The sequence below is a fragment of the Symphalangus syndactylus genome, chromosome 17, assembly GCF_028878055.3.
Source record: "Symphalangus syndactylus isolate Jambi chromosome 17, NHGRI_mSymSyn1-v2.1_pri, whole genome shotgun sequence".
NCBI lineage: Eukaryota > Metazoa > Chordata > Mammalia > Primates > Hylobatidae > Symphalangus > Symphalangus syndactylus.
The window spans coordinates 36201760-36223879 of record NC_072439.2 but is presented as its reverse complement, the minus strand read 5'-3'; the positions used below and the strand labels follow the sequence as shown (position 1 = coordinate 36223879).

Sequence of the window (22120 nt, the reverse complement as noted above, 5' to 3'; positions counted from 1 at the left end):
TCTGTTCGTGGCTCTAGTTGGGTTTATTTTAATGGGTAAGTATTAGAAATGAAGGAAGAAGATAAGTCAATGAAGCAGAGAGATTGCATGGCTTTGTATCTGGTGTCACTGAGAACAGCACCTTTGGGGACCTCTCCCCATTTATGATCACTTAGGTGTCTACACATTACTAAGAGTTAAAGTTTCTGAGAAAACTGGAATGAAGTCCCTACCGTACATACCTCCCCACATTCACTTCTCTGTCCACCTGGGCCAGGTGAGAAGCCATTTGAGTGTGACATATGTGATATGCGTTTCATCCAGAAGTACCACCTGGAACGCCACAAGCGTGTGCACAGTGGTGAAAAGCCTTACCAGTGTGAACGGTGTCATCAGGTAAGGCTCATCCCTGCTACAATCCCCCACACACACTTTTCCTTCCCCAAGAATCAGGGCCATTCTCCACTCCTGCCTGACAAGAGCCACCAGCATTCCTCGCTATAATAGTTAACACATCGGGGTGAAGTGCATCTGTCTGGCCTTATGCAGCTGATCATGGGGAGGAGCAATTAGAACATTGTAATAATAATAATAATAATAGCATTTCATGATCACTTACTCTATGCCAGGCACTGTGAGAGCGTACTTTACATAGATGATTTTATTTAATCCTCACATTGACTCCCTAAGGTAGCTGTATTGTCCTTATTTCACATATGGGAAAATTGAGATTCAGAGAAGTTAATTTTCCCAAGGACACAGCAGATCACGAACAGAGCTGGGATTCAGTCCAACTTCAGAGCTAGTGCACTTTAGAGGAAGAGATACAATCTTTGCCCTGGGGGTCAGTATCTGATCTGATGAGAATGTAAGAGCTGGGGCCAAAACAAGACAAGAACAAGAGATGAGAAATGATAATAGCTAACGCTTCCTGGATGTATTGCTAGGTCCCAGGCTTTGCTCCGCACTCTTACACTGAATCTTCAGACGCTAGAATAACAGCTCCATGAGGGCAGAGACTTCATTCCTCTGGTTCTCTACTCTGTATGTGCCTTGAGATAGATACTCAATAAATCTTTGATGAATAAAGCAGCTGTGCTGTGAGTAGGTACTTTTAGCCTCGCTTTACAGTTTTGCAGATGAGTGTGCAGATTCTGGGCTGTTAGGTAACTTGCCCAAGGTCACACAGCTGCTGAGTGATAGAATGCCAAGATTCAGCTCCAGGTGCTCTGGCCCGAGAGCTTGCACTCTCCACCACCGTGTGCTCCTGCTGTCTGTGCACGTGCTGAGGGGATGGAGAATGTGGTATCTGCCTCCTGTGAGAGGAATGAGTTAGCCAACAGGTAGCTGAGTTTCTCCGCTCAGGCACTTAACCCTCCCTTTCTTCTCAGTGTTTTTCTCGGACAGATCGATTACTCAGACACAAACGGATGTGCCAAGGGTGCCAGTCCAAGACTTCCGACGGGCAGTTTTCTCTATAGGCGCAAGGGCCCCGGGTGGTGGGAGTGATCAGAAGAACCTGCCGAAGAGCACAGCCCCTCTGGTCTGATGGTCCCACCACCGCCCCATGTGAACCTGTCCCACTCCTGGAGGAGTGGACCCAGGAGACCAGAAGAGTGCATCAGGGGACAGTGGCCCCAGAACCTCAGCTCTGTAAATAATCTGAGACTATGAGTATCTCGGGGAAGTTCTTACAGCATTCCTGGGTAGGGAAGCTAGTCCCTGGACCCTTGGCTGAGGTCATAGGTGGGGACTCAAGGTACAGGACCAAGATTGAAGTGTGGCTCCCACAACCTTGGACTCCAGCTGGCAGCTGAAATGGAAAAGATTGGGGAAGGGGATTTGTTTGTTCTGTTCTTGTTTTTGTTTATCCAAAAGCAACTTCAGCAGGTAAAGTGTGGGTACAGGTAATCCAGAGGCATAAGAGTCCTGGTCCAAAGTAGGGACTATAGCTGGTCCAGCTCTCCCCAAAAATTGGGTTTTTCGTTGCAGTAGCTCCTCAGTGTTTCACAGTCCTGCACTTCACCTCCTTTTTGAGGAAGAATAAGAACAGGAATGGCAGCTGAGCTTACTTTGGCTTCCTTATACACTGTAGGGACAAAAGAAAAAACGGGGTGGAGCAGACAAGGGCTGGATCCAAAAAGTGGATGGCACCTCTTCCTTCCTCAAGGGAAAAGGAAGAGTTGTGCTTGTGGGCGTTGTCATGGCCCATGTCACATTGGCACCTGATGGCATCAGCTCAAGTGCCTTTAGGAGGAAACTTGGGTGAGAGTGGCCCGTGAAGCCCTTTTCTTCTTTTTTTGGGGAGTCGGTCTTGGAGATGTTTTGTGGCTACCTCGCTGCCATTGATTCCTAAAGTGAGACAGATGTGTGGAGCAAGGAGTCATGGCAGTCAAAGTGGGTTCTCTCTCCTTGTGCCCTCTTAGGAACAACCCAAGACTGGTCCCAAGTTGGCTAACAGCTGCTCAAGAAGCAAAGGAATCTGGGGTCTTCTGACATGCCTGTTGAGCAGTAGGAGCTGTTCTCCCTCCCCAAGTCCTATCACTGTATTCAGGTAGAGGAGGTAGGGAGGGGTCTGTCCTTTGGTCCCAAAAAACAAGATCTCGGCTTCCTTCCTGATGGCCATCCCTACCCAACAGAGTGTGGGGGATGGGGGTGGGGTTGCTGCAGAGAAAAGACTAAAGAAGAAACCTAATGTAGATTCCATTCTTAACCGTATTCTTTGCTCCTCTCTGCTCCAATACCACCACCTTGTCCACTCCCAAAAAAGTAATCAGGTGTGTGTGTGTGTGTGTGAGAGTGTGTGTGAGATATGAGTGCATGTATTTGTATGCTTGCAGGAGATGGCATATTATTGAGCCAAACCCTTCTCTGGCCCTCACCTTTGGGGAGGATGAGTGGAAAATAGCCTCCTCTTGCCCAAACATGAAGGGTGCTTGAGGTCTCAGCAGGAGCTGAAGAACACAATTTAGGGAACAGAAGGGCTTTTGTTTTGGAGGGTTTTTTTTTTTTTTTTTTAGATGAATTCAACAGCCTGGCGGTTAGGGTGTTTCTAACCCAAGCCAGGGCTTGTGAACATGAATTTTCTAAGGTGAAATAAACCTTTTCTTTCTGCTAAAGAAAGAATCCTTATGGGAAGTTTTGGGGTTTGGTTGACCCCCCACTGTAACCTGACCTGACCTGTGGCGGGTAAGGGAACTGTCTTAGTAATCATGGAGACTGGGTGAACCTGAGTGCCAAGCTGTCAGTAGGGTATGAGATGGGAAACTCCTGGAAGTATGATTTCATTTCCCAGAAAATGCAAAGAATGGATAGCAGCAATGATTCCTGGCTGTTACCTATTCTGGAGGGGTGGGGTTGGGGAGGGGGTTGTCCATACCTCTGTGGTATGAGTATTTCAGGGAAAAAGAAAGCAGGCATGGCACCCATTCAATTTTCCCTGACAGCATCTGAGATCCTTTTGGGGAGACGCTGAGGAGTGTTTGCTGCCATGTACTCTTATAGCTTTATGCTGACACTCCCATTTGATGTGGTCCAGAACTTAGACCTCAGTCCTTGGATCAGCCCTGTGGTCCCTGCAAGCAGGGGCATCTTTCTGCATGTGAGCCAGCCCCCTTCCTGTTCAAGGGTTCTGGAGCTGGGGTTTTCCTGTCCTTCATTTCTAGGATGATTCACCTCACATCTTCCAGCACCCTGTAAAGCATTTTAAAATGTTTAGAAAACTATCCTCCCAAAAATGCTTTTGAAAATGAGAGGCCTCTCCCCCTGTCACTTACAGCTAATCTGTTTGGGATAGGGGTGTATGTGGAGAGATTCACGTAAGTCTCATATGAGTGACCTATGCCCCTATGTGTACTAATGTGTGTACTGGGTTAGAAGGTGCCCTGGGTTCCCACAGACCTTGGTTTCCTGCCTAGGTGGGTGGGAGGGAGGGAACTTCAGAGAGTATGTGCAAACAGCCATAGCAGAGCCACCCCTGCCAAGGACCCAGTGAGGGAAACTCAGGATCAGATGGTTGGTTCAGTTCCCGCGCCGATGTCTGGGGCAATGGATGTGTGAGAAGAGAGGAGCAAAGCAGTGAAAGGAGTGATTCGGCATCCAGAGGGCCCGGGAGCCCCACAGATACCCCAGGGAAGCCACTGACTCACACCGCTGCAGAGGCTCCTGGGCCCAATGCCCTACCCCTGCTGGCCAGCATGGGGCCTAGCACTGGAAGATGCCTCAGGTGTGTTTGGAGTCAGGGAAACGGAAATAGGGTACGCTCTCAGAGACCAGGACAGAGAGTCGGGGAACCTGGGAAAGAGTAGTGCCAGTTCCGGGTAGGCTGCTGCACCAGACCCTACCAGCTCAGGCTATAAACAGTCTGCTTTGCCCCAAGTCTTTTCCGTCCACCCCCAACAGCCTCGTCATCACTTAGCTACTGATCGCGCCCATGGCTTGACATTGGAGGGTTACATTAGTGGAGTCCGCCACAGCTTCGAACCCTCTCCCCAGATGCCCTTTGCCTCTGCTGTGGCCCTGGGGTTTTATCAACTGTCCCCTTCCTATCCTCCTCTCCACCCTCTTTTTTTTTTTTTTTTTTAAATAATATACTTATTTTGCTATGGGGGAGGGGAATATCAAATGGACAAGATCACTTTTAAATGGTAGTTTTTATAAGATGTTATAAACTTGTATCTTTTTACCATTAAAGTGCAGTGTATGTTCCTTCGTGATATATTTAGGATATTTAAATAAAAGGAAAATGGGGCTTTTCTACATACTATCTCCTCTTTGGGGAAGCTTTTTCATACTGGTTTTAGTTGTTTTCCTTTTTTCTCCCTACATAATCACCCCACAACTTCCAGCACCCTATAAGCCATTTTAAAACCCCTTCTCCACAGAGGAACAAACAAGTAGGAGCAAAAACAGGGCATCAGTTCTGAGCAAGAGGAAAAAGCATACGCAGCAGGACGGAAGGAGGCTAGACACCAACAGATGCACTGTCTCTGACCTGGGACCCCCCTGCATCCACAGCACTTGAGAATTCACAGGCCCTTTCCAGACCTGGCTTCGTGGGTCCCAGGGTGCACCCCGGGAGTCTCCTGCACATTCACGCTTGGGCACCTCTCCCTGCCCTCAGGCGGCAAGAGGAGGATGGACAAGAGCTTTCCCGAGGCCCAGGCTATAAACAGCCTGCTTTGGCCTTGATGAGGTAAAGCAAAGTGACAGCTGTGGTCTGAGGTAAGACTTTATTGTATACTTGGGTGGGGTAGCCCAGGTGGATGCAAGGTTGCAGGCATGGGAAGCAGCCCTCTTGGGTGTGACTCTGAAAATGAAGTAGGGTGGTGACCACACCTCACCAGTGAATTAGTCCCCTACCAAGGTCTTACAGACCCACCCTTCCTCTCACCCTCCAGTTCCCACTGTCCTCCAAGGAGAGGAGCCTTGGGTGAGTGTCCCTCCCTCCTTCAGAGAGTGGGACTGTCTGCCTCTTGAAAGCGAGGATTGATGGTGGTCGTGATGGCACTTTTGTAGAGAGGATTACTGTCCTGGAGAAAGATGTTGCAGATTATAAGCAAAAATCCCACGATTCCTCGTCCCCTTTCTAGACCTAAGAGGCCAGCCTTGAGCCGAATCCTAGGAGCTGATGGAAGTTAGCAGAGGGATTGGTTACATGTGCCAGGGGCTGGGGGAACCCAGTGGGAGGAATCAGGGCTGGGCTTGTGGTGGGGAAACAGCTAAAAGGGGGCGTAACCAGGAAGTCTCCTCACCTGCTTCCAGTTGAGTTGTTGCTGCTCCTTCTCAAAGCGACTGTATTCCCGGCGGTCATAGATTTCCACCGAGAGCCGGTAAGCCAGGACCAGTCCCAGCCCCACTGCCACGATGCCCCCTACGCAGCCCAGCACAATGGCCTGGGTGTGGTCTGCTCCCTCTGTGAACAAGAAACCAGACACACTTGTGGGAGCTGGAGCATAGGGACAGATCGACAGTTGTCCACAGTGTGTCCAGCCTGTCCAACCCTGTCTTGTCACTGAAAGCAAAGGGAACCCAGCAAGGTCCAAGGTTATCCTCACTGCCCAGGGCCTTAGCCTCGTCCGCTTGCTCAATTGCCTCTGCCTTCGTTCTGGATTCACAGTTCTGCTTCAGCCCCCAGCCTGTTTCCCACTATCTTCACTCTGCATCCCCGGAGTTGAGACCCTGCCCATCAAGCTTCCAGGGTTTGTGGCATCCCTGCCTACTTACTTTCTTGGGGTCTCACTCTGAGCACGACCCTGCCTCTGGTGTCATCCTCCACCAAGAAGAAGAACAGCTGGTTGTCTAGGGTCCTCTCTTTGCACCAGCCATCATCCAAGATAGGGCCCAAGGCCAAGGTCACGTTGGTATGGGCACAAGCTGTACTGCAGTTGGTGGCCAGTGGGCCAGTCCCGAAGGCCCCACACTCTGCACAGTCCCTGTGTAGTAGATGCCAGTAGGTTACCAGCTGGGCAGTTGTCACCCAATGCCCCTTGCCCAACTACAAGCAGGAAGGGGAGTAGGCAGATGGGAGTAGTTCAACAAGCCCCACTGTGCCCCTGCTCCCAAGATGCAAGACCTGAGGCCTCACCGGTGTCTCTCGCATGGTGTCTTGCAGCCTGGGCATTGGTCGCATAGAGCACCATAGTAGCCATCCGAGCACTGGCAGCGGTTGCATTTGCAGCGTCCATGCCCACTGCAGAGCCCTCCCTCGGGACTGATGCAACTGTCCATGTCCCCACTGCATTCGCATGCTCTTCCCGTGCGGTTGGCATGACAGTGACATACTCCACATTGGCAGCGACCAAAGCCTGGGGTAGAGCCATGCAGAGGGTGACAACCATACTCCACACACACAGTTGGCCATCACGTGGCACCACAAGCCCGCGCATCCAATCTTTCTGAAGTATGCCAGACACACCCTCTAACCCATACACCAGAATCTTTTGATATTTGCGTTCCATGCCAGGAGATTCCCAGAGCCTAAGTGCCTTGGGAAGGCCTCTCAGACCCCGCCCTCTCCCCAAGGCTCCAGGTACCTCCACAGAGGATGCCCTCATGTCGCTCACAGCTGGCATCGTCGCACTCGCACAGATGCCCAGAGCTCTGTCCACTGCAGCTGCAGCGTCCACATTGGCAGTGACCCTTTCCACTGCACAGGGGCCCTGTGCCATTGGGAGCCCGGCACCCAGATTCCAGATCTGGGGAGGACAGCTCAGCCTCAGAGCACTCACAGAGCCGACCTAGGCGGCCAGGGGCACAGCTGGAAGGGAAAGGCAAAGGAGAGAAGTAGGTCAGAGGGTTTGATCATCCCTGACTTGTCTCTCCCAGGAACCTCTAAACCCAAGTTTTCAAAAGAGTTGGAGAGAGACAAACAGCTGAAAGGATGTTGAGTATAGTGAAACACTGAGTGGTGAGAGAGTGGAGGGAGCCCCAGTCAAGGGGAGGGCCTGGACATATGTGGGAAGCTTCAAGGGATGAAATTGAATGGGGAGTCTAGGGATGTCGAGGAGACTCCTGTGGGGGGGATGGAAAGCAGCGGAGGAATACAGACCAGGGTTGGTTGGTTGTTGGGAGCCAGCTGGGTGAAGGGAAGAGGAAGCCCTCACCTGCATACCCCACATTGTAGGTGTCCCTGGCCATCACTGCAGTGGGGAGCCTGGGGCTGGGTGTCACTGCAGTTACAGTCACACAGCGTGTGCAACTCCACGATCAGCTCCTCTGAGAAGCCAAGGGCCCGGAGCCTCAGGAGATAGGGCTCTGGGAGGCAGTGCGTGGCTTGGAGAGAAACCCAGAAAGTCACCTGAGAACAGGCAGGAATCAGGCCACGGTTATACACACGCACATGCACACCCCTGCCAAACTCACCGATCATCCAGAACCTCACCCCTTAGTAAATGAAGGGATGGGGTCATGGTAACACCCAACTCCTGGAAACATGCCTGAGGAAGCCACTCAGACTGCTCCAGGAAGGATGGATGGAGGACTACCTCAGGCTCTCATGTCACTCCCCGTTCCTGCCCCCCATCTTTTCCTGCCTGCTTAATTTCCCACTCCCACCTCCCCCTGCCTGCCTTCTGCCTGTGCTTGCTGGCTCTCACCGTCTGGTTGATTCGGACGTGGTTGCACTGTCCTCGATCCTCAGCCTTACCCTCCCTCTTCTCAGGACCCTCACACTGGGATTCGTAAGAAATGCGGACCCCAGGAGGGAGTGAAGAGTGTTCAAGGGTCACGGTGGAAGACAGGCTCTATGGGAAGAGAGCGAGTGGATAACCACGTGATGGCAGGAAAGGACTCCACCCCCACCTTATATCCTCTCCAGGTGTTCCCAATTCTGCCAGCACCCTGCCCTCTGCCACCTGGGGCTCCTTCCATTCTGCCCAGTCAAGAGGCATTTCTGGAGGGAGGACCCTTGAGAACCTTGCATAGAATATACAGGATCCAGAGGCCTCTAATCTAGCATTTCAGTGCAGCTGCCAGTAAGGGCCACTGAGGGTCACAGGCTGGCCAGGTGCTGTAAATGTGCAGAGACCATGTTTGTGAAGCCCCACATCAGGACACATAACCTGGGTGCATGCCAGGTCTGAAGGGCAGATTCATTACAGAGTTTATCTTCAGAAATTTGATACTGTCTCAGATTTTCTTGCCATAGGTTTAGGAGATGCTCCCTGTTATCACGAAGCCTACAGCCTAGTTGCAGAGATAAGACCTAAACCACTAAGAATTGTTATGGTTCCTTCTACCTGTAAAATTCTATGGTTCTTGTGAAGAATAATTCTGAATTATTTATAAACTTAGTGAAAGCAGGCTCCAGATCTCACATTGTTTATGTACAGACTGACTGGGGACAAATGCGAGCCCTTCTGTTTGTTATCTTTGTGACCTTGGACAAGTCACTTAGTCTCCTTGTGTGGGTTTCCTCATCTGTAAAATAGGGATGATAACACTATGAAGCAAGGCTTTTGGCAGGGTTAAATGAAGTAGCAAACAGTATGTCCACCTAGGATGGTGGGCGCATGAAATAAAAGCTCAGTGATTGAAACTTTCCTTTCTTGCCCAGAGCAGAGCTCCATGCTGTCTGCATGTCAGATATTTTAAGACTGATGAATGTAAGATTGAACATTAATGACAGCCACATGCACACTATAGGTAGGAGCTGTGGAATGTTAGACCAAAAAGTGACCATTTCCTCTTAGTTCTGCCACCCTACCCAAGGGCCCCTTTCCCTAGTGCCCACCCTCACCATCTCCTCTTCCCCTGGCCCCTCACATTATAAGCATCCATGATGAGCTGTACCACATTGCTGGAGTCCTCACTCAGCTCCCCAACTGCAGACTTAGGAATCAGCTTACTCAGCTCCTGAGTTTTGGGGAGTTAAGGGAAATGGTGGGTCACAGCTCTAGGAAAATGGGCTCCCGGAGGTCTGGAAGGAGGGCATGTGGGGGACGGAGAATGTATCTTTGGGGGAATTGAGAAAGGATGGGATGGGGCTGGGGATCTGACATGTAGACAGCTCTTACCTGGTAGACAGGCAGTGCGGCACTGGTGACAGCAAAGATGGGCTGGATGTTTGCTGCAGAGAGGGCCTGGGCTACCTGACCCACAGAAGGGTAGTCCTGGGGCAGGGAGCAGGGACAAGGTGAGCCCCACAGGTTTCCCCCACAACATGCAAGGTACCCTCAGCCCAGGGAATCCAGGAACCAATGTTTCACCAGCTGGAGGAGCCCTGGAGGCTTGCTATGGAATAGGAAGGAGGTAGGGAATGGGGTGACAAAGGTGTCCTGTCTCGGCAGCTGAAAGGAGGAACTACTGGAGAAGATGGCAGGGTGTCTACAGGGTGGTTACTGGTGAGGACTGTAAGGCTGGGAGTGGGAGTCCTGGAAGGAAAGAGGTGTGGCTCAAATGGGGAGAGGCGGGGTGACAATAGGGACTCACAAACTCTGTGCTGCGACTGTAGAGGCCATTGCTGTCCAAGTGGCAGTGCCCATCACTGGGCATAAAAATGCCGCCCAACTTCCCGTCCCCAGCTGTATGGAATGTGTCATCTGAAGTGAACACCAGCAGCCGGGACACATTTCTCCAGCCAATCTGCTCCTGAGGTACAGTGGGGGTGGTAGGCTATGCACCTGGGCATGGCCCTTGAGCCACCCCAGCCAGCTCTGTGAGCCAAGAATGTGGCCAGCCTCACTCTGAGTCAGCTTATCCATCCCCTTGCCTCCAGTACCTTGCTTCTCCCTGCTCTCCCCAGCCCCCTAAAGAAGGCTGCTGTTGCCAGGCGCGGTGGCTCACGCCTGTAATCCCAGCACTTTGGGAGGCCGAGGCGGGCGGATCACGAGGTCAGGATATCGAGACCATCCTGGATAACTCGGTGAAACCCCATTTCTACTAAAAATACAAAAAAAATAGCCGAGCGTGGTGGCAGGCGCCTGTAGTCCCCGCTACTCGGTAGGCTGAGGCAGGAGAATGGCGTGAGCCCGGGAGGCAGAGTTTGCAGTGAGCCGAGATTGCGCCACTGCACTCCAGCCTGGGCCACAGAGCAAGACTCCGTCTCAAAAAAAAAAAAAAAAAAGGGCTGCTGCTAGCGGAGGCTTACTTGTGAATTAGAAAAACATGCCTCCTCCTCAAGATATTTTACTCCAGCCCACCAGGTAATTGTTAAGTATACAAACTACAGCAACTATGTTATGAATGGCACCCCCTAGAACTGTGCACTACACAACCATAAGGGGCAGTCCTGTTGCCAAACAGACCTCCAGGCTCAGATCCCCACCCCACCTCCTCACCTGGCAGAGTGCAGCCTGCAGAATGGCATCGAAGCCACCTTCAGGCGAATCCAGATTGCCGGACACACTCTGGCGCCCCACCTCCCGCTCGAAGGCTTGCGCGTCCCCCGTCAGGGACAGCACATGGTGAAAGCTGAAGGGTGACTGGCAGCGCTCCAGCCGGGTGGGGCAGGGGTGGCGCAGCTTGGAGGGTACTGTGCTCACAAAGGGCAGCACTGTTTTGTCCACAAAGGAACCAAAACCTGGGAGAGGAGAGGAATAAAGGTTGTGCCAGAAGTCGCAGGGCAGCAACAGAGGACCCATGAGAGTGCTCTATGGGAAGTGGGGTGGGGAAGATGGTGATGGGAGAGGGTGCACCTAGGGGGCAGGGACCTGGTAACTGGCAAGCAAAGCAGTGAGACCACTGGCTCAGGGAAGTGGCAAGTAGAGGACATTAAGAGGAGGACACAACTTCCTGGGCAAATGGGAACTTCCAGGACAAATGGGAACTTCCAGAAGGCGGAAGAAGGCCCAGGTATAGGATATGGTTGCAGCATGAGGCAAAGGAAGGAAATTTGAATAGAGGAGAGTTGGCACAGAATGTGGAGCCAGGGACAGTGGCATCTAGGCCTTGTCCAGGGAGACTTGCATCAGGGCAGGTTCCAGGTTGGTAGGCCCAGGGCAGCTGTCCAGGCCCAGAGAGTGCCCAAGCACAGTGTCTCCAGACGCTGGGTCTCAGCTAGACCTGTAAAACGGACAGTCTCTTGAGTCCTCTCCAGCTGTGACCTAGAAGATGAGTGTCTTTAGGGAGAGATGCAGGAACGAACCTGTGGCCTGGCTAGGCCTGTCAACAACTGGGAGGGCAAGTTGGGGCCCTTGTGAGTCCAGGATGTTGGCAGAGGCTAGGGCAGTGGTTGAATAGGCAAGGGCTAACAGGGCGGGAGGCAGCGCTCGGCTCACCAATGCGCACAGAATGGGTGACTTCCTGCAGCTGGACCAGCAGAGCGTGCCCGAGCTGGCGCACGCGTTCCAGGTCATCCTTCATGGAGTAGCTCAGGTCCATAAGGTAGTACAGGTCCACCGGGTATCCCTCAGCACGAAGGAAGCGGACCTGGAGCTGCTGGGGCTCCCCTGCGGGGTGGGTGGCGGGCGGGTCAGCAGAGCGCATTGGAACGCCAGCCTAGACCTCTGGCCTGGCCCCGCCGCCCCTAACTCACCAGGCCGCAGCGTGACCCGGACCCGCTGCGGCGCCAGCTGGATGGCACCCTCTCCGCGGGCGCCCTGGCTGAGCGGCTGGTCCTGCAGCACCTCCTGCTGGCCGCGGGGCTCCTCCAGCTCCTCCAGCGGGCAGCCTCGAGCCAGCAGCTCCTCTCGTCGGGCGCAGCGCCGCGCCTCCGCCTCCCCCGACGCGGTGAAGTTCTGCTCAGCAAGAAAAGGCGCGTCGAGACCCGGTCCTGCATAGGCCCTGGGCCACGCTCCCAAAAACACCCTGCAAACCCGGCCACCTCTAATGCCCCCACCTCCAGTCCACTCCCTGAGTCCCTGATTCCCTCCCCTCCTCCTCGCCACAGCTACCTTGAACTCCGGTCTTTTTTGTTGTTTTGTTTTTGAGACAGATTCTCACTCTGTCATCCAGGCTGGAGTGCAGCGGTGCCATCTCCACTCACTGCAACCTCCACCTCCCGGGTTCAAGTGATTCTCGTACCTTGGCCTCCCGGTAGCTGGGACTACAGGCGTGTGCCACCATGCCCACGTTTTTTGTAGTTTTAGTAGAGACGGGGTTTCCCCATATTCGCCAGGCTGGTCTCAAACTCTTGACCTCAAGTGATCCACCCACCTCAGCCTCCCAAAGTGCTGGGATTACAGGCGTGAACCACCACGCCTTTTTTTTTTTTTTTCCTACTATAAAGACAGGGTCTTGCTTTTTTGCCCAGGCTGGTTTCGAACTCCTGGCCTCAAGAAATCCTCCTGCCCCAGCTTCCCAAAGTGCTGGGATTACAGGCATGAACCGCCACCGGTGGAACTCTGGTCCTTTCTCCCTTGTCAGAGCCCCACTTCCTATAGCAGTCCCCCACCCCTCCCCTATCTCAACTCCCCCTTGCCCCAGCCACCTACCCCTCTCCTCCCCAATAGAGGCCACAGACTTCCTGTTGAGATCTTAGAGACTTCACTACCACAAAAAAAAAAAAACAGGGGCCTTGCCTCCTAGGCCAACCTCCCCAGCAAGCTCACACCAAAATGGGAAGGTGGTCAGACTAAGACCCACAGCTCCTTGGAAGGGAAAGGGTAAGAACAGAAGAGGAGGCGTCCTCCCCACCAATATGTCTGGTACCCCTGGGACTGGTTGGGAAGCCACAGGGGAAGGAAATGGTTAGAGCGGCTTCTCAGCTGGCCCTGGGTGTCAGGGGACTGGAGAAGTCAGACACAGACCTGACCATCTCAAGAGCTCCAGCTCCCCAGCTCCAGCCTGGCACCTGTGCCTCTCTGCCTTGTGCAGACTCAGTATCTACCCTTCTTGTCTAGTCAGATTCACTGTGTGCCTTTCTCCTGGGTCCTCTAAGCATCTGTAGCTCTGCTTCCATGTGAATTTGCCCCCATCTCTTATCTGGGCTCCCACACTGATCTAACCCTCCATCTTCCCCTGAGAGAGGCAGACCTGCCCCCATCCCAGCTTGGGCACCCCTCCTGCTCTGCTGCTCCATGAGCTCTGTCTCTTTAAAGCATAAACAAACAGCTTTGTTTGAAGAGCCAGGGAGACACCTGCTCCCTAGCATCCTTCTTGGCCACTTAGGTAGCTCAAGCCTTTCCAGTCCCCCTCAAGCCCATATACTTCCACCCCTCCCCTTTCTACTTGTCCAATCATAGGCTACTACGCACCCAGGAACAGAATGCCTCCACCCAAAACACAGACTTAGAAATCTAACCACACACTTTCTGCTATGGACCGAACTCTGCACCCCTACCCCACCCCACCCCCACCCCATCCTGTGTTGAAGCCCTAACCCTCCATGTGATGGCATTTGGAGATAGAGCCTTTGGGAGGTACCTAGGCTTAGATGAGGGCCTAAGGGTGGAACCCTCATGATGGAATTAGTGCGCTTACAAGAAGAGACGCGGTTCCCACCCCCATCCCCCAACCCCCTCCCCACTATGTGAGGACACAGCAAGAAGGTAGCCAGTCTGCAAGCCAGGAAGAGGGCCCTAACTGAGGAACCAAATCAGCCAGCACTTTGATCTTGGACTTCCCAGCCTCCAACATTAGGAGAAATGAATTCCTGTTGCTTAAACCACCCAGCCTATGGTATTTTGTTATGGCAGCCCGCACTGGGTAGTACCTTTCCACATGTTTACATACACAACAGCTCCTTCTACATATACACAAGCGTGAATTCCCACAAGCACATACTTTCTCCCAATTCATGGTCACAAATTCTCTCCATATATACACAAGCAAATGGATACAGACATAATACTAAGTGCACAGGAAACTTGCATGCATATGTATGCACACACGTATGTCCACACACAGGAGTCCTATGTGCACAAACTCAGTCACACATGAGACTGTGGAATGTTCCTAGAAAATCATACATGTGCCCACATAATCACACACATATATCCAGGCTGCACATACACATACACATACACATGGTTCAAAAGCCATAGGCCCATCTTTACCAGTTGCTTGCACCATGCACAGCTGGGGTGTGAGAGAATGCACTTCTGGCAGGAGGCGGCTGGCTGGCAGGACCCCAGCGGGGACAGGTGAGGATTCCGCCATTCTGTGGCATCCCCTGTAGATGGGATCTTGGCATCCAATTCACTCTCAGCTCTGCTCAGGACCAGCAGCAAAACAAGGACCACTGGCAAAGCCACCATGCCCTGTAATAGTATATAAAGGGGGACATGTGGGTCCTCAGGGAGGACCCTCAAGCTCTCAGTCCTCTAAACTTAGCTTGTGGTTATCACTCTCAAAACTGTACCCCAACACTTTATCTCCCCTCATAGTTTCACTTCCCCTGTGGATTCAGCAGTTTCTTCAAAATGATGGGAAGGAGCAGGTATCAGGCAAAGGTAGGGGCCTCCGGACGTGGTGGCTCTTGCCTGTTATCCCAGCACTTTAGGAGGCCGAGGTGGGTGGATCACCTGAGCTCAGGAATTTGAGACCAGCCCTGGTCAACATGGCGAAACCCCACCTCTACTAAAAATACAAAAATTAGTCAGGCGTGGTAACGTGCACCTGTAATCCCAGTTACTCAGGAAGCTGAGGCAAGAGAATTGCTTGAACCGGGGAGGCGGAGGTTGCAGTGAGCCGAGATCACGCCACTGCACACCAGCCTGGGTGACAGAGCAAGAATCTGTCTTAAAAAAAAAAAAAAAAAATAGGGGCCTCAGAGAAGATCTGTCCTTCCTGTGTGCAGACTTCTTGTGGCCAGGGTGGGCAAAATGGCCTACTATAGGATTTGGGGACTGGGCCTGGAAGCACTAAAGTCTGCACCCAGTTCTATTTACCGAGATCCTAAGCCGTAGTGGTAGAAGCGCCAAACAGGAAACAGACCAGATTCTGGTGCTGCTGCAGTCACTCACTGGCTGTGGGGCAAGTCAGACTTTCTCTCTGGGCTTTAGTTTCCACATCTGCAAAGTGGATGAGTTGGATAAATAATCTGACATACTTGGCGGTTTTACAATCTTGGATTCTAAATAAGAGAAGAGGGTCAGTGAGTGGGAATTAAAGAAAAGAAAGCTGGAGCAGATGAGGGAGTGTGTGAAAGAGTCAAGGAAGAATAGTTTTACTTGGTTGACATGGTAGCAAGAGGAATGAAGATTAGGCCACAAGAACTCTCTGCAGGTCTGGGATAAGGGGAGAAAGAAGGCCAGTGTTGGCAAAAAAATTTTCTATTTTCTGTACTTTACACAGAGATAATCTAGATTGAAGAAAGAGCCTGGAGACAGGGTAATTCCTCGAGTGACCTTTAGGAAAGCCAAGCAAACTCCTGATTTTAAAAAACATATTAATTTTTAAAAACGAGCAGGTAATTCATTTACCACGCTTCATAAGTCAAAAAGTTAAATCCCATTGGCCCTTTTTTTTTTTGCAGAAATGGAAAAGCTGATCCTAAAATTTATATGGAATTGCACGGAACCCCAAATAGCCAAAATAATCTTGTAAAAAAGGTACTGCAAAGCTACAGTGATCAAGACAGCACTGGCTGGTCACAGTGGCTCATGCGTGTAATCCCAATGCTGGTGAAAGACAGCTTGAACCCAGTAGTTTGAGGCTGCAGTGAGGTATGATCATGTCACTGTACTTTGCCCTGGGCAACAGAGTGAAACCCTGTCTCTTGAAAAAAATAAGACAGTGTGGTACTGGCATAAGGATACACATATATTATACATCAGTAGAATTGAAAGAGTCCAGAAATAAACTATGCTTCTGTGACCAATTGATTTCAAACAAGGGTGCCAAACCATTCAATGAGAAAAACTGTCTTCAAAAAATGGGGCTGGGGCTGGGCACAGTGGCTCATGCTTGTAATCCCAACACTTTTGGGAGGCTGAGGCAGGTGGATCACTTGAGGTCAGGAGTTCGAGACCAGCCTGGACAACATGGTGAAACCCCGTCTCTACTAAAAATACAAAAACTAGCCAGGTGTGGTGGTGTGCGCCTGTAATCCCAGCTACTCAGGAGGCTGAGGCAGGAGAATCACATGATCCCAGGAGGCAGAGGTTGCAGTGAGCTGCAATTGTGCCACTGCACTGCAGCCTGGACAACAGAGTGAAACTCTGTCTTTTTTGTTTTGTTTTTTTGAGATGGAGTCTTGCTCAGGCTGGAGTGCAGTGGCACCATCTCAGCTCACTGCAACCTCTGCCTCCCAGGTTCGAGCGATTCTCTGGCCTCAGGCGCCCAAGTATCTGGGACTACAGGCATGCGCCACCACACCCAGCTAGTTTTTGTATTTTTAGTAGAGACAGGGTTTTACCACATTGGCCGGGCTGGTCTCAAACTCCTGACCTCAAGTGATCCACCCGCCTCAGGCTCCCAAAGTGCTGGGATTACAGGCATGAGCTGGGATTACATGCCCAGCTGAAACTCCATCTTAAAAAAAAGGCCAGGTATGGTGGCTCATGCCTGTAATTCCAACACTTTGGGAGGCCGAGATGGGCAGATCACAAGGTCAGGAGTTCAAGACCAGCCTGGCTAAAATAGTGAAACCCCGTCTCTACTAAAAATACAAAAATTAGCCGGGTGTAGTGGCACACGCCACCACTTTTTCTCAAAAAAAAAAAAAAAAAAAGGTGCTTTCAACATGCAAAAGAATGAAGTTGGACCCCCCCCAACCTCACACCATATACAAAGGTTAACTGAAAAGGGATCAAAGGCCTAAATATAACTACTAAAACTATAAACTCTTAGAAGAAAGTATATGGGTAAATCTTCATAATCTTGGACTTGGTAATGGATTCTTCGCTGTAATACCAAAAGCACAAACAACAAAAGGAAAAACAGATACATTGGACTTCATCAAAAATTTAAACTTTTGTGCATCAAAGACAATGTCAAGAGAGTGAAGACAACCCACAGAATGGGAGAAAATATTTGCAGATTATATATCGGATGAGTATCCTTAATATATAACGAACTTTTACAATTCAACAACGAAAAGACAACCCAACTTTTAAAATGAGCAAAAGACTTAAAAAGACATTTCTTCAAAGAAGATAGACAAATAGCCACCCAGCATATGAAAAATGCTCAACATTATTAATCATTAGGAAAATGCAAATGAAACCCACAATGATCTGGGTGTGGTGGCTCACGCCTGTAATCCCAGCACTTTGGGAGGCTGAGGTGGACGGATCACTTGAGGTCAGGAGTTCAAGAGCAGCCTGGGCAACATGGTAAAACCCTATCTTTACTAAAAATACAAAATTTAACCGGGCATGGTGGTGCATGCCTGTAGCTCCAGCTACTTGGGAAGCTGAGGCACAAGAATCGCTTGAACCCGGGAGGCAGAGGCTTCAGTGAGCCAAGATCAGGCCACTGAATTCCAGCCTAGGTGACAGAACGAGACCCTGTCTCAAAAAAAAAAAAAAAAGAAAGAAAGAAAGAAAAAAAAGAAAAGAAAAAGAAAAAAAAGAAAAGAAAAAGAAAAAAAAGAAAACCACAATGAGATACCACTTCACTTCTACTAGAATGACTACCATCAAAAAATGAAAAACAATGAGTGTTGATGGGAACATGGAGAAATTGGGATCCTTATATATTACCGTGTAAGGAATATAAAATGGTACAATCTCTGTGGAAAAGTTTGGTTCCTCAATAAATTGAGCATAGGATTATCCTATAACCTGGCAATTTCACTCTTAGATATATACCCAGAAGAATTGAAAACAGGTGTTCAAACAAAAACTGGTACAGAAATGTTCACAGCAGCACTACTCACAATAGCTAAAAGGTGGAAAGAACCCAAATGTCCATCAACTGATGAATGGATAAAGAAAAGGTGGTATATCCATACAGCAGAAAGTTATTTGGCCATAAAAAGCAATGAAATGGGGCTGGGCACGGTGGCTCACATCTGTAATCCCAGCACTTTGGGAGGCCGAGGCGGGTGGATCACTTGAGATCAGGAGATCGAAACCAGCCTGACCAACATGGTGAAACCCCATCTCTACTAAAAATACAAAAATTAGCCAGGCATGGTGGTGGTCTCCTGTAACCCTAGCTACTTGGGAGGCTGAGGCAGGAGAATCGCTTGAACCTGGGAGGCGGAGGATGCAGTGAGCCGAGATTGCACCATTTCATTCCAGCCTGGGCAACAAGAGCAAAACTCAGTCTCAAAAAAAAAAAAAAAAAAAAAGTGAAGTACTGATACATACATGCTACAACATGGATGAACCTTGAAAACATCCTCAGTGAACAAAACCGTTCATGAAAGATCACATATTGTATGATTCCACATACGCAACATATCCAAACTAGAAAAATCCACAGAGACAGAAGGTAGATTAGTGGTTACCAGAGCTTGAGGGAAGGGGAAATGGGGAATGACTGCTTAATGGGCAGTTTCATTTTAGGGTGATGAATAAGTTCTGGAATTAGTGAATGTACTTAATGCCACTGAATTGTATACTTAAAAGTGGTAAAAATGATAAATATTTGTATATCTTACCATTTTAAAAATCAAAAAGTTAAATAAGATGGTGAGAAATCTCCTACCCCATATGCCATACTCAGTTTCCACACCTACCCTGAATAAATATCATTTTCTATTATCTTTGTTTCTTTTTTCTTTACCTTTTTTTTTTTTTTTTGGCAGAGTCACACTCTGTCGACCAGGCTGGAATGCAGTGGCATGATCTACAACCTCTGCCTCCTGGGTTCAAGCGAGTCGTGTGCCTCAGCCTCCTGAGTAGCTGGGATTACAGGTGTGAGCCACCACACCCAGCTAATTTTTGTGTAGAGACAGAGTTTTTAGTAGAGACAGAGTTTCGCCATGTTAGCCAGGCTGATCTTGAACCCCTGACCTCAAGTGATTCGCCCACCTCGGCCTCCCAAAGTGGTGGGATTACAGGCGTGAGCCACCTCACCCAGCTTATCTTTGTTTCTTATAATCTTTCTAGAGATTGTTTTATGCATATACGAATTAACATGCATATGCTTTTTAAATGGTAGACTCAAATGGCATAATTCTTTAAATGGTAGAAAACACAATTTTTCACTTTTTTTTCTTTAACTACTTTTCTTGAAGATCTTTCTACACGAGAAAATTAAGAACATCCTTGTTCAATTTTACAGTCATAAAGCTTTCCATTGCATGGATACCTCATATCACACAGTTAATCAGTCCCTTAAGGATGTGCATTTAAATTGTTTCTTCTTTTTTTTTTCTTTTGAGACAGGATCTCACTCTGTTGCCCAGGCTGGAGTACAGTGGTGCCACGATGGCTCACTGCAGCCTCCACCTCCTGGGCTCAAGCAGTTCCCCCCACCTCAGCCTCTGTCGTAGCTGGGACCACAGGTGTATATCGTCAAGCACAGCTATTTTTTTATTTTTTTGTAGAGACAGGGTGTTGCTATGTTGCCCAAGCTGGTCTCAAACTCGTAGGCTCAAGTGATCCTCCTGCCTCGGCTTCCCAAAGTGCTGGGATTACAGGCATGAGCCACTGTGCCTGGCTTTAAATTGTTTCTAGTTCACTATGACAAATAATACTGAAATGAAAAGTACTTTATTTATTTATTTATTTATTTATTTATTTTATTCATTTGAGAGATAGGGTCTTGCTCTGTCACCCAGGCTTTAGTGTACTGGCAAAATCATGGCTCACTGCTGCCTTGACCTTGCTGGCTCAACTGATCCTTCCACCTCAGCCTCCCGAGTAGCTGGTACTACAGGCACATGCTACCATGTCTGGTTAATTATTTTTGTATTATTTTGCAGAGATGAGGTTTCCCCATGTTGCCCAGGCTGGTCTAGAATTGCTGAGCTGAAGCGACCCACCTGCCTCGGCCCTCCCAAATTGCCATGATTACAGGCGTGAACCATCACCCCCAGCCAAATGTCATGTATTTCTCATTTCACACGTGTGCAACTGAATCTGTAGGATAAATCCCTAGCAGAGGACGTGCAGGATAACTAGATAGGTATCATTTGTAATATTGGTGTGTATTTCATCTACATTCTCATGCTAAGAAAAATATATATATATTGGTGGGTATTGCCAACATAAATTCCTCAGGGCTTGTACTGGTCCACATTCCCATCAGCAGTGTATGAGAAAGGCCAACTAACTCTTTGTCATAAACCATTTGTATCTTCTTCAGCCTGGGCCCAGAGTCAGGTCCAGACACTCTGCACAGAGTGTGGGAAAGGGGTGGGGTGTTGAGTCCTTGAATGTCCTGGTCCTGCTCCCCACCACCTGTGACCTCAGGCGCCATATATAACGGAGCCTCCACCCCTTGGGGAGAGGCCAGCCCCAGCTCAGCCTCAGTGTAACCTCAGCCCTGCTTGCTCTGAGTGCCTGTGGTCAGGGAGGCTGGAGATGCTGCAACTCAAAGCCGGGTTTTGACTCATCTCTCACAAGTGGAGCCCCGGCTGCCACATAGATTTTTCAGAGACCTCAAGCCCACTCATCTCCCCTTAAAGGGGGCCCTGGGACTCCCTGGACAGCCCTTTCCTACCTTTCTTTCCAATTATCCTCTCTTCTCCCCTCCTTGGGAATACATGTTCTGCCACCTATTTCTCTGTCTGCTTCTCTGTCTCTCTCTGGCTCCTTTCATTTCAAAACTTCTATTGCATCTCTCTGCTGCTTTTCTCTGCTCCACTTCTTCATAGGGCTATTTTACTTCCTTTTCCCCTCTGTTCCTAACTGTAGAATGGCTGAATCTTCTACTCCATCCCATTCTTTTTACAAGTGGAAACCTAAATTCCATGAGGCCACGGTCACCCAGTGAACTAGGGGCAGGGCAGGACAGGGCAGGGCCAGGCCTCTGCTGTGCTTTCTCCTTTCCTCCCTCCAACCCAGGCACCATCTCCCTCAAAAGTTGTGTTCTCTCCCCGCTAGCCCTGATGGGCTCTGCCTAATCCCATTTCTCTTTCCTTAGGGGTATTCTGAAGTCATCCCTTCTCTCCCTGGGACCACGTGGTTATTTCCATTTTTCTGAACTCCATTCTGACTCCAATACACACCCTGTGGCCCCCCTCAGCAGCTGAGAAACAGAGCCTCTTCCCAACCCATCCCTACCTCCCAAATCAAGCAGAACCCTCTGCTGCCCACTGGGAGTCACAAGGAGGGGACGGAACTGAGCTGCTGGGCCTCAGTGTCCCAGGAGAGTGGAGTCTGTGCCCAAGGTGCCGATTAGGAAGAAGTCTGAACTGAAGGCAGAGCATTAGGGATAGCAACTGGGGGTAATGTTGGAAGAACTCTACCTCAGTATAATCGGTATACCTGCCCTACTTCGGTATAATCCTTTGCACATGGCAGGCACTCAAATGACAGCACTTGTATACATCCCCGCCTCCAGACCCACTCATGGGAAACTGATGCAAGAGAGATTGGACTTTTGGAGAGGTAGGGGTGGGGGTACTGTGAAACTGGAGGAGGGAACCAGGTCAGGGGATCTTGGGAATGCAGAAAGGAGTTCAGAGCCTTTCTCAAGTCTGGAGAGGACCCTCGGTATCCAGGTCACAGCCCTCGTCCCAAGAGGTTGGGACCAGGTGGGCCTGGGCTTGTAAGGAGAGGAGGCAGAAGGGCTGGTGCCCTGGTACTCACAGGTGCGTGCAGAGCAGCCCTTCCTCTGGCGGCAGCAGCAGCCTTTGTGTACTGATCTGGGAGACTGCAGAGGAGGAAGTGACACTCCCCAGGGTGGGGAAGATTTGGGG

The 22120-nt window shown here is 50.1% G+C and overlaps 2 protein-coding genes across 15 annotated transcripts in view; one reads left to right on the top strand and one right to left on the bottom strand.

The window, feature by feature from the left end:
- Window positions 1-8787, top strand: part of ZNF740 (zinc finger protein 740) — a 14212-nt gene extending 5425 nt beyond the window's left edge. For 3 of the 7 annotated variants that reach the window (XM_055250532.2, XM_063621571.1, XM_063621569.1), the window contains exon 6: window positions 257-4744. In XM_055250532.2, coding sequence (XP_055106507.1) covers window positions 257-483 — 227 coding nt within the window. In that variant the 3' untranslated portion in view covers window positions 484-4744. Of the gene's footprint in view, window positions 1-256 lie in introns of all 7 variants that reach the window. The other 4 variants (XR_010116625.1, XR_010116626.1, XM_055250533.2 and 1 more) reach the window with 3 other exon arrangements.
- On the bottom strand, window positions 5197-22120 carry ITGB7 (integrin subunit beta 7). Of its 8 annotated transcripts, none has more exons than XM_055247407.2 (16): window positions 22011-22120; window positions 15249-15371; window positions 14415-14618; window positions 11954-12155; window positions 11697-11867; window positions 10758-10999; window positions 9910-10068; window positions 9495-9590; window positions 9244-9333; window positions 8076-8222; window positions 7584-7777; window positions 7014-7237; window positions 6566-6785; window positions 6205-6413; window positions 5733-5893; window positions 5197-5605 (listed from the first exon to the last, which is right to left on the bottom strand). In XM_055247407.2, exons 3-16 carry the CDS (start codon window positions 14613-14615, stop codon window positions 5573-5575), a joined length of 2349 nt encoding a protein of 782 aa, XP_055103382.2. In that variant the 5' UTR covers window positions 14616-14618; window positions 15249-15371; window positions 22011-22120; the 3' UTR covers window positions 5197-5572. The 8 variants fall into 8 exon arrangements, with proteins under 8 accessions (XP_055103382.2, XP_055103381.2, XP_055103383.2 ...); XM_055247406.2 differs by having other exon boundaries at window positions 5197-5510; XM_055247408.2 differs by lacking the exon at window positions 9495-9590 and having other exon boundaries at window positions 5197-5510.

Bases quoted from the DNA above. Each gene is read 5' to 3' on its own strand.
- ITGB7 (XM_055247406.2), bottom strand. From the start codon at position 14,615: ATGGTGGCTTTGCCAGTGGTCCTTGTTTTGCTGCTGGTCCTGAGCAGA. The intron at 6,414-6,565 runs GTGAGGCCTCAG...TCTACTACACAG, and splicing joins ACACCATGCGAGAGACACCG to GGACTGTGCAGAGTGTGGGG. The intron at 5,894-6,204 runs GTAAGTAGGCAG...TCTTGTTCACAG, and splicing joins CAGAGTGAGACCCCAAGAAA to AGGGAGCAGACCACACCCAG.